Source organism: Penicillium alfredii (assembly GCF_028826965.1).
Source record: "Penicillium alfredii strain IBT 34128 chromosome Unknown utg000009l_segment0_segment0, whole genome shotgun sequence".
In the NCBI taxonomy this organism is placed as follows: domain Eukaryota; kingdom Fungi; phylum Ascomycota; class Eurotiomycetes; order Eurotiales; family Aspergillaceae; genus Penicillium; species Penicillium alfredii.
Window position 1 is genome coordinate 2206543 of NW_026622706.1, and position 16472 is coordinate 2223014.

The 16472-nt window shown below is 52.6% G+C and overlaps 7 protein-coding genes across 7 annotated transcripts; 2 read left to right on the forward strand and 5 right to left on the reverse strand.

Moving 5' to 3' along the window:
• Positions 1 to 356: 356 nt before the first annotated feature.
• NUU61_006740 (MFS transporter) lies at positions 357 to 2208 on the reverse strand (the record flags this gene model as incomplete). Its single annotated transcript, XM_056657267.1, has 3 exons — positions 357 to 1202; positions 1273 to 1748; positions 1851 to 2208. 3 exons carry the CDS (start codon positions 2206 to 2208, stop codon positions 357 to 359), a joined length of 1680 nt encoding a protein of 559 aa, XP_056510067.1.
• A 670-nt stretch (positions 2209 to 2878) lies between these two features.
• On the reverse strand, positions 2879 to 5392 carry NUU61_006741 (TTC39/IML2 family protein; the record flags this gene model as incomplete). The annotated part of the gene is made up of 5 exons (XM_056657268.1): positions 2879 to 3697; positions 3771 to 4837; positions 4893 to 4959; positions 5049 to 5125; positions 5284 to 5392. The coding sequence occupies 5 exons, from the start codon at positions 5390 to 5392 to the stop codon at positions 2879 to 2881; spliced, it is 2139 nt and encodes a 712-aa protein (XP_056510068.1).
• Positions 5393 to 5976: 584 nt separating this feature from the next.
• On the forward strand, positions 5977 to 6538 carry NUU61_006742 (proteasome regulatory particle lid subunit SEM1; the record flags this gene model as incomplete). The annotated part of the gene is made up of 3 exons (XM_056657269.1): positions 5977 to 6088; positions 6196 to 6320; positions 6482 to 6538. 3 exons carry the CDS (start codon positions 5977 to 5979, stop codon positions 6536 to 6538), a joined length of 294 nt encoding a protein of 97 aa, XP_056510069.1.
• A 768-nt stretch (positions 6539 to 7306) lies between these two features.
• Positions 7307 to 8695, reverse strand: pgkA (phosphoglycerate kinase pgkA; the record flags this gene model as incomplete). The annotated part of the gene is made up of 3 exons (XM_056657270.1): positions 7307 to 8073; positions 8144 to 8564; positions 8630 to 8695. 3 exons carry the CDS (start codon positions 8693 to 8695, stop codon positions 7307 to 7309), a joined length of 1254 nt encoding a protein of 417 aa, XP_056510070.1.
• Positions 8696 to 9523: 828 nt separating this feature from the next.
• NUU61_006744 (Mpv17/PMP22 family protein) lies at positions 9524 to 10636 on the reverse strand (the record flags this gene model as incomplete). Its single annotated transcript, XM_056657271.1, has 6 exons — positions 9524 to 9595; positions 9653 to 9819; positions 9874 to 10219; positions 10298 to 10323; positions 10386 to 10476; positions 10571 to 10636. The coding sequence occupies 6 exons, from the start codon at positions 10634 to 10636 to the stop codon at positions 9524 to 9526; spliced, it is 768 nt and encodes a 255-aa protein (XP_056510071.1).
• Positions 10637 to 11068: 432 nt separating this feature from the next.
• Positions 11069 to 12982, reverse strand: NUU61_006745 (TRAPP trafficking subunit Trs65 domain-containing protein; the record flags this gene model as incomplete). Its single annotated transcript, XM_056657272.1, has 3 exons — positions 11069 to 11243; positions 11298 to 12747; positions 12808 to 12982. 3 exons carry the CDS (start codon positions 12980 to 12982, stop codon positions 11069 to 11071), a joined length of 1800 nt encoding a protein of 599 aa, XP_056510072.1.
• A 168-nt stretch (positions 12983 to 13150) lies between these two features.
• On the forward strand, positions 13151 to 15660 carry NUU61_006746 (snoRNA-splicing protein PRP40; the record flags this gene model as incomplete). The annotated part of the gene is made up of 4 exons (XM_056657273.1): positions 13151 to 13291; positions 13353 to 13510; positions 13559 to 14612; positions 14668 to 15660. 4 exons carry the CDS (start codon positions 13151 to 13153, stop codon positions 15658 to 15660), a joined length of 2346 nt encoding a protein of 781 aa, XP_056510073.1.
• Between the last annotated feature and the right edge of the window lie 812 nt (positions 15661 to 16472).

Consider the following 16472-nt stretch of genomic DNA (forward strand, 5'->3'; position numbering starts at 1 on the left):
TATGCTCCAACCTTTGGACTTTCTTTTTCTTTTCTTATGTTGATTCTATCTGGTGCATGTTTTTAGATGGATTTGGATGTTTGGTGCTATTGTCTATGTTCTCTCACTCTTCTCCTGTCACACTCACTTCTTAATATACTTGAAACTTGTCTCTATCACTGTTGTTGACGTTGTAGATTCTGTAGTAGTTAAGGGTAAGCAGCAAACATGAATTCAAGGGTATCGAAGTCCAACGCAAAAGACCACCGCCAAAGCCAAGACAGAATAAGGTATGCACAGGCCACCCGGTGTCTAAGAAAACAGGCATCATGTACAAACAAATACAGTATAAGCAACTAAAAAGGAAGAAAACGACTCTATACCGAATCCTGTGACCACTTCCCACGAGCTCGGATCCGTTTCCCGTAAGTGTAGAAGAGATACGGGATCGGAATCAGCGCAATAGAAACGAACCCTAGGACACTAGCGGCCCAAGGAACGCCAAGGTTATGAAACATGGCCGTGGTAAAGAGCGGGAAACAGCCCGCAAAGACAGAGCGCAGAAACGTGTTTGCAGCCACAGCACTGGCAGAGACCTTCTGGAAGGTATCGATGAGGTAGTTCAGGGCAGCCTGGAAGATAGTGAAGAAGCCGAAGCCCATCATGACAGCGCCGATAACGGGGCCGATCCAATGGATGTGGCGCGGGCTAGTCCATCCAAACACAAACATACCGGCGGCGAACAGCACCGAGCCGAGCATCATAGGCGGCAGGCGTGCTTCGGGGACGGGGCGGTTGTTGTTGGCCTTAAAGCGGCGGATGTAGAAGCGCTGGTTGGAGAGGTTGATGACCGCGCCGATGAGGATTCCGACCAGGTATGCTAGGAAAGGGAGGGCACCGACGACTTGGTTCCAGCCACGCACTTCTTGGAAGACGATTGGGAAGGCTGCTAGACTTAGGTAGAGGATGCCGTAGACGAAGGAGGCGTAGAGGGCGACGAGGAAACAGATCGGGGTGGCGAGGAGCTGGAATGGGCGGATTAGATACTTGTTGCCCAGCTCTTTGAATGTCACGTCCCATTCTTCGTGGCGGGCATGAAGAGCCCAGTTGCCGCTTTCGAAGCGGAGGCGGCGCGCCTTGTAGACTAGTAGTACGGGTGGGTAGCTCTCGTCGATGAAGACGACGTCTAGGAAAAGGAAGAACATCATCATGATCCCGGTGATCTATGTACTAGTTAGTTTCGAGTCATTTCTCAATCCTAGAACGGCGATAGAGGGAGCAATAGAGACTCACGTATTCAGTCCAGCGCCAGTGCAGATAGCTCTGGACAATCGCACCTCCCACAATAGGACCAAGCACCGGCCCGCCCACCACGGCCATGGCATACCCGACGATGGCCGCGCCACGCTGCTCAGGAGTCCAGATATCGCTCAAGACTCCGCCGGTGTTCGTTACGGGGGCTGACCCAAAGAACCCGGTGAAAAACCGCGTCAGCATAACGGTCTGCAGGTCCTTTGCTGTGGCCGTGGCGAACGAGAAGATGCCCGCGAGGAAGTACGGTCCCAGGACGGCTGGCTTGCGCCCAAAGACTTCGGATAGTGGTGCCCATACCAACGGGCCAAGTCCCAGCCCGAATAGCAGGAGCGAGGTACCGAGCGTCGAGACTTCGAGTGATACCCCGAATTCCTCGCTGATCTGCGCCTGGCCGGTCGAGTAGCTGAAGTTGATTTTTAGTACTAAGTAGAAAATTGAGATAGAGCAGATATCATCTTACATAGAACTAGCCCACGTAGCACCTGCAATATAAGAAAAATGAATCCGTCAGCACTTCCACAGCATAGTTCCACCAAGAGAAAACTTCCAACACATACCCATGGTCGTCAATCCATACAACACGGTGGTAACCGCCTTCTTCTTGAACCCCCAGTTTAAGGGCCGATACGGATCATCCGGCCCCTCAAAATCGACAATGACATCGCTCGTGGTCTTGGTATGCAACAGTGGATGCGTGAACCGCGCCGTCTGTCCAGGTTCACGGCTGCGGATCCGCGAGACCACTGACTGCGCGCGTTGCTCAAACACCGACAGGCCCGACGCCGCTGTGCTTTGCTTTTCTAGCGGCACGGCTCCCCCTCCGCCGCCTGCGCCATCGGTGGGGCTTCCGTCGCGCGACTCGATGCCATCGTCTGATGTGCTGGTGCGGTAGTCATGTTCTGTTTGTTCGGCCATTGTTGGTATTGTCCTTTTGTTATGCGGACGATAGCATTGGGATATTATATGTCGGAGACGGGGCCGAGAAGAAACCCAGGTAGAAGAAGTGCTGATAAGAGCAGCTGCAGAGATGTGCAAAGGCGCGAGGCGAGGCTCTGAATGTGGAAGAATCAATTGCCCTCGAAGCTTCAAACAGCGGGCCGGCTCCACCGCCACTCAATGACAGTTTCCCAAAAAAAAATAAATAATACCAACGCTATCAGTGGCGCGTGGAGAGTCTTAAAATCCAAAACCCCGAGCCTTGTCTTTTTTTTCTTTTTTCTTTTTCGGACGTCCGAAGAGCAGCCGAGTTATCCGGGTGCGGCGGTGGGGCCGAGGCCGATCTCGGACATTTTGGGGCTATCGGCATGCCTCCGGGGATCCTTTTACGCACTAAGCTATGTGAGAAGTATACATTTCAAGGGCGTAGACTTTAGAAGAAAGACCAAAACAAGAAACAGAAAAAGCAAAGAAACATGCCAAGTCGGCCGATCCGAGCCGTTGGAGAGAGTGGGGGGTTGCCAAGCTGTGTGTGGAGAGACAAAGGGATCGACCAAGTTTCATTTGTATAGTAAAGTCATATCTAACCCAGATTTTCTACTCTATTGGAGAGGGGCGTATATGGTACAGTCAAAATGTGCATCGACTCTCATGCAGGGTGCATTTTCTCCCAGTGCCCGACCGCTTCTAGGGCCGCAGTCACTTTGAGCCCGATGCGCGCATCCAGTTCGTAACCTTCCCACCGGGCAGCATGGTCCAAGTATTCTTTGCACTCGGTCACCAGCTTTCGCTCCGTGTCAGAAGTCTCCTGGGAAGAAGTGTCACCGTCTGTGGTTAGGAGCCCATGGAGTGTCAGGTAACCCGGACGCTCCATCCACAAGTTAGCCGCCATTTCGAAATGTGCGGCCGGGTGGATCCAGTCATCTTTGAGGTGGCCCTTGAACAGGGATTTGTCGTGGTTCAGCACGCGGGTCTGCAGAATGCTTTTGGCTTCTTCGTGGTTATGCAGTGATCGAAAAACGGCCGCGCGGAGTAGGTCCAAAATAGCTTTCTCTTCCGGGCCTTCGCGGGACCATGTTTGGTTGGCCTCGCCCTCGCACCACGCCAGGTGCGTTAGAGACTCTTCCAGTTGTTCCCGAGTCATGCGGCTGTGACCGTTCCAGAAGAAGATCATCTCCTCAATTGGATCCACGCCGATGGCGTCCACGAGGGGCACATCCCAGTCCTTGGCTCGTGCCTCCCATTTGGCGATTTTCCGCGAGACAAACACGTCAAAGGGGAGTTGTCGAGCCATAAATTTCTTCTTGCCAGCAAGGGGAGGTGCCCGCCGAATGTATTCGGCAGCCTTGCTGGCATGTTCCTCTGCGCGCTTTGGATCGGATGTGATGAATTCACGGTAACGGACGACATGGCAAGATCCGGCAATGTAGTAATAAAGCGAGCGTGACCAGGAGTTGAGTTCAACACACTACAGCAACCAGCAGTCAGCCTTCCATCGGAAATGGGGTAGTTGGGATAGACCATGGTCGTAGATTACTCACCTCCAGGAACGCCTCGGAGCAGACGTCGTATCTGTGAAGAAAGAGTGCGTTCAAGCTCTTCTCAAACACGCACAGAGCCTCGACCTGCTTGAGAGGGCTCTTGTTCTTCGTACAGAGCATTTCCAGTGCTCCATCCAGATCCTTATTGGCTCCTTTCATCCGCGATTCCTCGAGGAGCCAAAGCCGACTGTTCGGGAAACGGGACCGCATCTCCGCCAGCAGAGCAGCCAGCCTTTCCTGTGGATACCCCTCCACGTCACCTTCGCCGGGAGTTGGATCAGGCATGATATCACAATAACGGACAAAGCCATTATAGTAGCCCAGAAGTGAGAGGGCGGACATGGCCCCGATCAAATTGTGGAACTTGCTGGCTTGCCAGAGCATCCTTAGGCCTCTTTGCTTATCGCCATAGAATCCAATAATGGAGAGAAGCTTGCTGAACGCAGGGGGCACCATGGAGATTAGTAGGAGGAGAATACCGAAACAGAAATTGGCACCCGAATGAATAAAGACGTCGATCTCATTCTTGAAGATGTCTGAGTCGGGATCATGGTTGATTTTGTGTGTCCCGTTGGGTGTGGAGGCGCCCGTGGAGGCATTAGAGGAACTGGGTTCCTGGTTTATAGTCAAGCCACTTAAAGTCTCGGTAGTCGCTTTGCCCTCAGCCGCTGCATGGGTGGCTGTTGAACCCTTGGTGACCGATGACAGGCTCAAATTGTCCGCTGACTTATGTGGAGAGGCCCGGGACTTGCCAAGTTCACTGGAGCTCGCGTGCAGGACCTGACCTGGCTCTCTCAGCTCCATAAATTTCTCTTCCATCTTCAGAATCGCGTCCAGGGTGATATAAGCCTTGCGCAGTCTATAGAATGCTTTGATGCTTTCTGTCAAACTCTCGTTCAATACTCCGACAACGGCACTCATGAGTTGCGCAATAGCCTGGCAAAGCGCATATTCGGTGCCCGCAGTATAAATCTCCGAATGGAAGGCATTTGGGGCGTGAGAATTGTGCTGAGCGCGGTACTGATCGCTTGCGGCAGTCGTCTCCGCCTCGCTCAGACGTTCCGATGCTGCTGGGAGTCAGAGAAATTCGCAGTATAACATTGAGAAGGGGATCGCGCTGACCTTGTCGCATTATTTCCTGCTCAAAACCCAGCGTAGCTCGGACAAATGCCACCACGCCCTTTCCCAGCTGCCCACCGCGAAATGCCCGTCAGCGCACTGGACCCCATCAAAGCGTTACATCATAGCCTCATAGTCTGGCGAGGTGTCAACACCCACATTGTGAAATGAAGAAGTGCCCTTGGCGAGGCCATTTTCAGCGCCATCGACATCATCATTCAGGATTAAAGTGGCCGCTAAGATTGTGTCGATTAGTCGGGGGCCATGTTCGATGGTGCATTCAGGAACAGGGCGTTACCTTTCATCGCTTCGTCCACTATCCCTCATCCAGATTTCCCGCGGTCAGCCAATCTGCAACCAACTCATTGTCCCATCGTCTCCGCGGTCCCCAAACACAAAGAAACTCGGCACTCACAATCCTTCGATTCCACCAGCGAGTCCAGCGACTGCGTTGAAGCGCTGGCTGGCTTCTTGCCATACAGCCACGAGCCGACTCGCAACATATTGAATGGCCCAGGAAGATAAAGGAAAGGAAAGGAAAAAAAGAAAAGAAAAGAAAAAGAGTGGTGAATTACCACACGTTCATGTCAAACCCGAAAAGAGAAAACGACGGATCGGGAAGAATGTCAAGGCCATGTGAATCGGAGCCCAACTTCCGAGAACATCCAAATCATCACAAATATACAAAGGGAAGACGAAAGAGAAAACGCTTGGGAGAGAAGAAATCAAGATCGGGGGGCGATAAGGCCGGCAAGAATCTCACCGTGGGGTCGGGCAATGTGGCTATGGACATCGTCATAAGTGCCGAGGACTACGGGCATCTGGGGCTATTCACGTTCATAATATTCTATACTTCATAAATTTAGAGAATTCAATAAGTCAATAGATCTTCTAATTTAGACCCCATTTACTTGTATTCTATACTAACACTGCAATCTAGACTGTATGGGACAAGACCTGGGCATCGCGTTATCGCCTATCGCCATCTCTCTGACTAAGACCTGCTTCCCTTGCTCCATCTTAACACCTCCAACTGCCATCTCGACCTCTCCAGTTCGATCTCCCATTCCTCTCCCACTCACTCACCATGTCGAACTCCACCCAGGCCCAGAACAAGGAGCCCTCCGACCAGACCCAGCAGGCTCAGAAGCCCCAAGTGCTGGAGGAAGACGACGAGTTCGAGGATTTCCCTGTCGAAGGTACAATCTGTCTCTTCTCCCCCTTCCCTCGGCTCAATCCAAGCGCAAGCTTCTTTGAAATATATAAAAGTGATAGAATGACATGCTGACATCGGCCTTGCACACAGACTGGCCCCAGGAAGAAGCCGAGCAGCCCTCCGGATCGGCGGCAAACGGCGGCAGCGAGCATCTGTGGGAGGAGAGCTGGGACGACGATGATGCCGCAGAGGATTTTTCGAAGCAGCTCAAGTGCGTTGCTTTTTTTTCTCTCTCTGTTTCCTTATTTTGATTTCCAAAACACCGACTTCGACTTCAGATGGGCTGGCCATCTCACCGTCCTTGCGACACACACAGCTACCTCTGCCATCATGCCTTTACCTTCTCATCTCCCCAAGCATATGTGATTACCCAGAGGCTAACCCACTTGCCATCCACAGTGAGGAACTGAAGAAGGTCGAAGCATCGAGCTAGACTAGACCGCAAAACGAACACGCAAGCGTCTGAAAACAACAAAAGAAAGGAAAAGAAGAAAAGACATCTCGCTTCGGACTCCCGGATGTAATCCCTTCTCCCCGACTCCTGCCTCGCGCACACTATACCCCTAACTTCTTGTTCTGGAATCGATGGAAGAGTGGCCACCCAAATAGTAATTGACTCCCACCACGAAAATGTGGTTTTGAAATAGTCCAACGGACTTGTTACCTTGTTACTCCCTGCAACCGTCAGGGCACCTGTCTTCTCCGTTTCTCTCTCAGTAGTGCGCCACACATCCCGTGCGAACTGCCTTCCTCAAGCAAGCTATATATGGTATATGGTATACTTGGAACGGGGAACTGGCACATGATGGGCACATCCAATCTGTTGAAATACCAGGTCCCATTCTATGTCTTTCATGAGTGGAATTGGTATTGAAGCTGCAATTCCTTTCCCCCCCGTAGAGATGCAATGGCTATGCACACAAGCGACAGGGTTCCCAATAACCGGCCAACCTGACCGCCATTTAGAGCTTCGGTCTTGTATCTAAGAACCAAATTCTTAGCGTCGGACCTCGCAGGCATAATCTGAACACTTTGGAAAAATTTTTATGGCTTGATAGACAAAAAAAAAAGAAGTATTTGGCTGTGTACATTACAGTTTCATGAAAATGTTTGACTGGAAAGTAGAAAGGGTGGAGCCCGAGACGATCATACATCTGCCTTCCATCTTCCCCCTTTTCACTTATTGACTTTGTTGATTTATTTACTTACTGGACAGAGCAGCAACACCGGGCAGCTCCTTGCCCTCCAGAAGCTCGAGCGAGGCACCGCCACCGGTCGAGACGTGCGAGAGCTTGTCCTCGGCGTTGTACTTGGCGGCAACGGTGGCGGTGTCACCACCGCCGATGATGACAATCGAGCCAGACTGGGCGGCCTTGACCACGGCCTCGAGCGTGTCCTCGGTGGCCTTGGCGAAGGGCTTCATCTCGAAGACACCGGGGGGGCCGTTCCACAGGATAGTCTTGGCCTCGCCGATGGTTTTCTGGTACTTCTTGACACTCTCGGGGCCAACATCCAGACCCATGGTGCCGTCGGGGATGCCGTCGGCGTCCGTGGCCGAGCCGACATTGGCATCCGCGGCGAACTTGTCGGCGGTCACGTAGTCGACGGGCAGGACGATCTCGACGTTGTTCTTCTTGGCCTTCTCGACGATGTCGCCGACGATCTTGCTTCCGGCCTCGTCGAACAGACTGTTGCCGATCTTGACGTTCTCAAGCGTCTTCTTGAAAGTGAAAGCCATGCCACCCGTGATGATCAGGCTGTCCACCTTGGGCAGCAGGTTGTCGATCAGCTGGATCTTGTCCGACACCTTGGCGCCTCCCAGAATGGCCAGGAAGGGGCGCTGAGGGTTCTCCAGGGCCTTGGCGAAGTATTCCAGCTCCTTCTTCACGAGGAAACCGGCGGCCTTTTGGGGCAGCTCGACACCAACCATCGAGCTGTGTGCACGGTGTGCGGTACCGAATGCATCGTCTAAATAGAAGAAAAGAAAAAATAGTTAGTGACAGTCGCCCAAATGCATCACAGGAGAGCATTCACGTACTGATGTAGATGTCACCCAGCGCCGTCAGTCCCTTGCGGAACTCGGCGACCTTCTCCTTGTCGGCCTTGACCTTCTTGCCCTCGGCGTCCTTGGAGCTGCCCTCCTCCTCGGCGTGGAAACGCAGGTTCTCCAGCAGAACGACCTGGCCACCGGACGCCTTGTTCACGGTCTCCTCGGTCTGTGGGCCGACGGAGTCCTCAGTGAAGGCCACGCTCTTGCCCAGCAGCTTCTCCAGCACGGGCACGACGGGCTTCAGGCTGTACTTGGGGTTGGGCTTGCCGTCCGGGCGACCCAGGTGGGACATCAACACCACAGCCTTGGCGCCGTTGTCAATGGCATACTTGATGGTGGGCAGGGCACCGACAATGCGCTGCGGGTTGGTGACATTCTTGTTCTCGTCGAGGGGGACGTTGAAGTCGACCTGGGGAAGAGCAGAGTGTTAGCAATTGTCAATTGGTGGCGGGGTACAAACCACATATGACGTACCCGGATCAGGACTCGCTTGTCCTTGAGGTCGACGTCGGTGATGTTCAGCTTGTTGGAGAGAGACATGGTGGGGGTCTATGTCGTCAGTGATGGCAGTTCACCTGAGAGGGTGTTTATGGTTTGGTACCTGGACAACAGAGGAGATGTAGTAGAGAAGGAAGAAAAAGGGGGAGGGCCACAGAGAGTGGAATACTCAGAACTAAATCAGGTCACGGTGAGTCGCGATCAGTAAAGATTGGACGGCGGGGTGGGAGGAAGCCCTGGTGGGGCCCGGTGAGGCCAGCGACCGCATCCAGTTGGTACTTCCCGTGGAAGTAACCAATCCTTCAGGGTACTTCAGCAGCGGCTAGGAACTGACTAAATTTCAGGTATTCCCTGGGCTTTGGTACCTGGCCTTGATGTCATCCGACTTCCTCCGGGGAGACCATTCGGGCTGACGCGGGACTGATGTCAGAGATGCCGTTGATGCGGAACAGGCCGGCCGTGAGGTCCTCAATAGCCTCGGATTCGGGGGATTCGGGCTCTATCGCCCATGCAGGAACCTGTCTAGAGCCGCTACGGTCACATTTCTGTATGTGTGAAATCCAAGTGCGTGTTGAAAAAAAAAGTAGCCATGACCCTTGAACCTCGAGAAAAACAGAAAACCCATACACGTTGCCCACAAGAACCGCAAAACATAACGTGAATCAATCTTCCCAAGATGCAAAACCGAAACCTTTTCAAAACAAAAGCCAAACCCTCCCCGTCCGGAAAGAACTAAGAAAATGTACACACGATGCAAGCCAGAACCGTGGACCAAGCGCCTGAACAATTAAACAGCAATAGCGTTGGAGCGTATAACCCGAGGGTTTCGTGAACGTGAGATGCGGATTAACCGGCATCCAAGGATGTTAATTAAGACTCCTCAGAGGAGTTGGTCAGCGACAGGTACGCGGTCCACGCGATACCAATAGAGGAAACAAAGGGCTAGATGGAACTGTTAGCAGTCTTTTCCTTCTCCTGAGAATAGTATGGGCAGCTCACAATCTGAAATTGGATCGGGACGACACGGAAGTTGAGGATCTGCACCGCCGGCCAGAGCACAAAGTTGGCCTTCAACGTCGGCATGTACACATCACGGAACTTCTGTGTTAGTGCCCTCTTGCCGCCACCTTCTGCTATGGTCATGAAGCTGAAGAAGCAAGCCAGACCTAGAACTCGTGTTAGTATAGATCTTTCCCTAAGCAAGGACTAGATTCCCATACCGAAGGGGGCAAAGATGAACTGGTCAAAGGCAACCCGCTTGAACGCCGGAGCAGTCGGGTTTGCCTTGGTCAGTGGAAAGGCTCTGGACAAGAACCCAAACCACTGGAATTGCACCGGGGCCATGAAGAATCCATACGCCATGAACCTCGTCAGGCGCTCAAAGTCGAATGGCGGCAGCGGGGTTCGAACAGGTCCTACCTCCCCGACAACTGGAGGCTTTTCCTTGTCCAAGTCATGAATTTCAATAGAAATGAAGTCATCGCCACCCTCGGATCCTCTCTGTTGAGAGCGAGCCTTGACGGCCGTGATCAGCTGCGCAACGGTATCGGCGACGCCACCCAATACCTAGATGAACCGGTATCATTGTCAGCCACAAATTCAAGGCACAAAATATTGCATATTCCGAGTATCAAGGAGGCTTACGGCGTTGGTGACCATAGTTGTGAGCACTACCGCCAGCATTGTCAGTCGTGGGTTGCACCGGACGGGAGGCGGCGGATAGCAGCCTTACCTGGCTTTTCGGCATAATAAGTGTTGAATTTGGCAGCAATCCGGGTCGCTACCGCCATCTCGATTAAGAAGATGATCGTGTGCAGGAGAGGCTATATAGAGATGACGACACTGTCAGGTTCTCGGCTCTCACGGATTGGGGACCGAAGGGAGGGCGACCCGGGCGCTGGGAGAGAAGAGACGTACCACGCGACCGTAAATGTATCTGCGGTTCAGTCCATCAAGAACTTTCCGTTTGGCGGAGGCAATCATGATAAGAGAGGACACTGTATCCGACAGCTTTATAGAAGCGAGATGGTTGAAGGCAAGATTTCCGGTCGGAGAGATGGATCCCAGACCTGCGCGCCAGTATGACGCAAATTCAGAGCAAACCCAGACTTAGCGAATACAAGAGTCCCGGGGATCGTGATTCTTCAGGGAGAAAGGAGGCGAGGGATGAAGCAATTCAAAGACTCTCACAGAAGAGGATTTCCCCAGGAAAGTGGATGAAGCGACTCCGCCTTGCTCATGACTAACTAGTCACCTGGCCAACTGCAACGCCCGACATCTCCACGGTCTCCACATTTTCGCTGCGATCTCGGCATTGGATGTTCGGTAGCTTGATAAGGTCTTGGCTTTTTTTTTTTTTATTCGATATACCTATGCACTATGAATCTATGTACAGCAATGCCATTCTCACGCACTTCAACGAGAAGATGCGCGCGGCTGATCATCCGCCACAATGTCCGGAAGATCTCGAATGTCGGTCGTTTCGTTCGTATTCACGTCCACGAGCCGGACTGCTTCCAGATGGAGCGGGCCCGTGGCTAAAGGAAGAAGTGTGATCTCGGTCGAGTGGCAGGTTCCAGGGAGAAGAGGACTGCAAGCTGTGTTAGGTCCACCTCAAAAGACAAACATCGACAAAGCAACTTACCCAACACGAATGTCCGTGCTTAAACTGACCAACTCGGCCTCCTGGCCTGCAACACTCTTCTGCATCGCATGCACAATATTATCGTCAGTCACAGCCTCAGCCACATGGTCATCTTTTCGACTGGAGATCGAGGATGACGAAGGCCGAGCGACGTGCCCGCGTGGGTCTACACGTTTCCGTCGTGGAATAGCAATCAACACAAACTTTCGGGGGACGCTTGATCGGTTCACAATGAAAACATCCCAGGAAAATGGAGAGCCAACTTCCACGCGAAGGGGCCCGGAGAACGAGATTGTGACGCCGACATCAGTGACCGAATATGCTCGTTCTCGCAGAGAGCTTCGGTTTGCTGTGGCTGATCCCGGTTGAGTCGACTGGCCCGGTGTCATGGGCAGGCTTGTAGGACGATTACTCCTCTGTAGTGCTTGACTGGGCCCCCCGAACGTCGGGTTCAGCGCCATGGAAAAGTCCACATTCGTCCGCCATTCCATGGAAACGCGTGGCTTACAATTATCAGACAAAAGGATGACTGCCCCAAGGGAAATGTCCAATGTGCTGATCATGGCCGTCGAGGAGGGATTGGTTTCTGGGCCATACTCGGGAGTGAGCTTGTATACGAGGGTCACATCGTCTCGAGGGCGGCAAGTCAGAGGAAGAATCAGACCAGGGATATCCGAAAGTGGTTCCATGGTCCCATCGGACAGGTGAAGATCCGCTTTATCAAACGAGACCTCGCAGTTGAGAAACGGGGTCACTTCGAAGTCGAGGCTGGCGATGGTCGTCGGAAGGCCCGAGTAAGAATTCAGACGCGAGTAGCGGATTCTCGCACTAGCAGCGGGTACAACACGAAAGGGGTGTCCATGTTGCTGCTGGACATTGTATATGGGGTCCTCGCTGTATGTTGTCGGTACCACACGGAGGAGCCTCGATGCAGGAAGGAAGGGCTCTCTCTGGGTCAATGATTTATCACCGGATAGGGGCTGCAGGATATTCGTCGATGCTGGAATGAGCGGAGGGAGATATTCATCTTCTGATTCTTCTTGTGGACGGCCTTCAGACGGATTCAAGCTAGCGGAGGCAATGAATAATAGAGAGGGGTGTTGAATGCGATTCCGAGGACGTCCTTCGCTATAGTCAGTACAGGACTTGTCTGCACACAACTCAGAAGCAAACTCACTCAAGAAGCTTTCGATATTCCATACTAAGTAGACGTGGTTCCCACTCCCCTCGTCGCCCTCGAATTCGTTGAACACCACCAGCGGGTCTTCCTCTCCGCTTACAACCCCCGAGAATATGACCTCTCTCGTGGGTGTTGGGTTATCAGCAACCGACTCTGCTGGATCAATAGCAAATACATCCAGCTTGACTTCCAGTTGTGGCAAGCAGTGCTTCAAAATAGCCTCGGTGCAATCGGACAGCCGCAGAACAATGCGCACTGGGAGGAACTCATCTACAGCACACCTTGATTAGCATTAAACAAATAATTGAAAATTGGAAAGATTCCACACACCAAAAAACAGCAGAGTCCGCTGTGGTATGGAGGAGAGGACCGAGGGGAGATCATCGGCTCCGTCCTCCAGGGCCGAACTCAGCGCTCCCTCGACATCGAAGCCGGGGGCGTGGGGTACCACCGTGTCCAAAACAGCATTTCGCAGGAACTCGCCAGGAATCTCCAATCCAGGCATTGCGAATGCGCTCACATAGGAGCCTCTGTTTTAGTGGTGTTGAGGCAACCAGGAGATCTCCACGATAGTGATAGCTGATATGCAAACAATGCAAACACCGCAAACACCTTGAGCTTGATTATGCGCTTCGCTTTTCTCTTCTCCACCGACTATTCGCATCTGCCAGTCATGAATCCAATGAGCGGCCCATCAGGGCCACCAGCTCTGTGGCAGGAGGCGCGCAACTCCGATGGTCGCCCATATTACTACAACGTGCAGACCAAAGTGACTCAGTGGACAAAGCCCAATGAGCTGATGACACCAGTTGAGGTGAGCGCCCACACCTGCCCCGAGTCTTGACATCAACTTACCTGATTGTTCACTTTTCTAGCGCGCTTTGGCAGATCAGCCATGGAAGGAATACACTGCAGAGGGTGGGCGCAAATACTGGTATAATACCGAGAGCAAGCAAAGCACGTGGGAGATGCCCGAAGTTTATAAAAATGCGCTCGCACAGGCTCCAGCTGCTCCTGCTCCCCCGTCGCGTGAGTAATACGTGCTCTTTAATTTGAGTATTCATCACTGATATCATTGTAGTGCCCCGTCTTTTGTCGCAGGCGGTACGACCTCCTTCCCCTCGCAGCCGCACCAGCGTGATCGTGATGATTTTGACCGAGGATTCCCTGATCGGCGTGGTGGATACGGCCCTATGGATACCAATGGCATGGTTGCTGCGCCAGTATTGGGAACCCAGGCTGAGCCCGAGTACAGCTCCCTGGAAGAAGCGGAAAGCGCGTTTACGAAAATGCTCAAGCGTCACAATGTCCAGCCTGATTGGACTTGGGAACAGACAATGCGGGTGACGATCAAAGATCCACAGTACCGTGCCCTCAAGGACCCGCGAGACCGCAAGGCAGCATTTGAGAAGTATGCGGTCGAGGTTCGCATGCAGGAAAAGGACCGGGCGAAAGAAAGATTCGCTAAGCTCCGAGCAGATTTCAATACTATGCTGAAGCGGCATCCTGAAATCAAGCATTACAGTCGATGGAAGACTATTCGGCCTATCATCGAAGGAGAGACTACTTTCAGAGCTACCAACGATGAAAACGAGAGGCACCAGCTTTTTGAGGAGTATGTTGTCGAACTCAAGAAAGCGCATATTGCACAGGAAGCTGTAACACGCAAGTCTGCTATGGATGAGTTGGTGAACATCATGGGATCTTTAGGTCTGGAGCCGTACACGCGCTGGTCGGAAGCCCAGGCGATCATTCAGGCAAATGACAGGGTTCAGAGCGATGATAAGTTCAAAACCCTGAGCAAGTCTGACATGTTAACTGCCTTTGAAAATCACATCAAGTCGTTGGAACGCGAATTCAACGATGCCCGTCAACAGCAGAAAGCAGTCAAGGCCAGAAAGGAGCGGCGCAACCGAGAGCAATTCCTGGAGCTGCTCAAGGAGCTAAGGAGCCAGGGCAAGATCAAGGCGGGCAGCAAATGGATGAACATCTGTCCGATGATTCAAAATGATCCGCGGTATCAAGCAATGCTGGGCCAGGCTGGGTCCACTCCGTTGGACTTGTTTTGGGATATGTTAGAGGAAGAAGAGCGCTCGCTACGTGGTCCTCGCAATGATATCCTGGACGCTCTTGATGTGAGCATCACCCATTGAAGTTTCGATCGTTTTGACATATACTGACGTACTACAGGACAAACGATTTGAAGTCACCCCCAGCACCACTCTCGAGGAATTTAATACGGTTATTCTCTGTGACCGCCGCACTTACAAGATCGACTCGGATATCCTTGCTCTTATCTTCCATCGTATCCAAGACAAGGCGATTAGGCGGAATGAAGAAGAGAAACATGCGGCAGATCGCCACCAGCGACGTGCCGTCGATGCCCTGCGCTCTCGGATCAAGCGCCTGGAGCCTCCCGTTCGTGTTACGGATACTTGGGACCAGGTACAGCCTCAGCTCGAGAAATATGAGGAGTATAAAGCCGTTGAATCCGACGAGCTCCGCGAGACTGCATTCGATAAAGTCATTCGTCGCCTGAAAGAAAAAGAGGAGGATGCCGACAAAGATCGCGATCTGCGCGATCGAGACCGTGGAAGTCGGCGGGACTACGACCGCAGTGACCGTGACTACCGCAGCAGCCGGGGAGAGCGGAGGGGAACAAGTAGTCGCGTCAGCCGCACGCCGGAGCCGGATGCCTATGAAGCGGACCGCCGCAAAGCACAGGCAGACCGTGAACGATCCTACCGAAAGGTCAGCGGGTTCTCGCCACCACCCCGTGACCGTCGTGACGACCGCGATCGCTACCGGGAGCGCGACAGAGACCGTGACAACGACCGCGGCTCTCGATCGTACCGGGACTTGGACCGGCGCGAGGACGAGCGTGAGCGCCTCTACCGCGCTCGTGGTGATCCGCGTGGTAGCCGCGATGAGCTTGACTACGGGGGCGACTCCCGTAGTACGCCGAGTGGAGATCGTCGGCGCAGGCGTGAGAGCGACTCAGAAAGCGTGACTAGTCGGTCTGCGAAGCGATACCGCCGTGATAGCCGGGAGCGGGATCGTAGCAAGGGCTCGCGGAAGGATCGCGCCAGTGAACGTCCTGCTATCCCTGAGGAAGATGCGAAGAAGGATGAGAAAGCGATTCACTCAGGCAGCGAGGAAGGCGAGATCGAGGAGGATGAATAGATGCCAATACGGTGTTTGTCCGAGGCCTCTTGCCTTTGTTTATTCACTCGGAGAACACCCAGATGGAATGATCTCTTGTGACTCAAGTATTGATTCGAATCTCGAGTCTTGCAATATAGTGTTTTTTTTCAGCAATACGAAGCTGCTTTCTCTTGATTTTGTTGATCTGCAGTGGTAAATATGGCCATTGTATTCAGAACCGCGTTCTCTATAGTTCTGCTCTTGAATAGTCTCGATCCGTAAAATAACTCATCTGGTCCTGGCTATGCAAAGTTCCATGATAAATATTCTCGGACTCGAATCTTCTTCTATATTTAAAGGCATCCAACTGAATCGCAGAAGACATCAATAAGAGCCAATTTCGCCGATGAATTTTTCCAATCTCAAGATTCTCAGATATATCTCAGTCCACGAAAGTTTCGAAAGATCCGATAAACCCCGTGCAGCGTCGCATACATACCACCTCCCGCGGAGGCCCAAGCTGCCCCCTGCAAGCGCAACGAGTTAATGGGAATCGGTCTCTGCTTCTTGGGTTTTTCTGGGTCATATGCTTATGTGAGTTGGGCCTGAAATATATACAGCGGAACCTCCCAATAGCAATGGTTCATGTACCTGGAGCAGGCTGCCATGCCGGCTTTGGCAGTGTCCCGACCTGTTGGTCAAGGAGAGCTTGGAAACTGTTGAAAGATGACATTTCTTTTCCCCAGTGGGATGGTGTTGAAGTTCGGGATATTTGCCTTGTATTTCTGGGGTTTGCCATCCAGCTCATTAAGCTGCCACCCATTCCATTTATATAGTTTGCAGGAATTAAT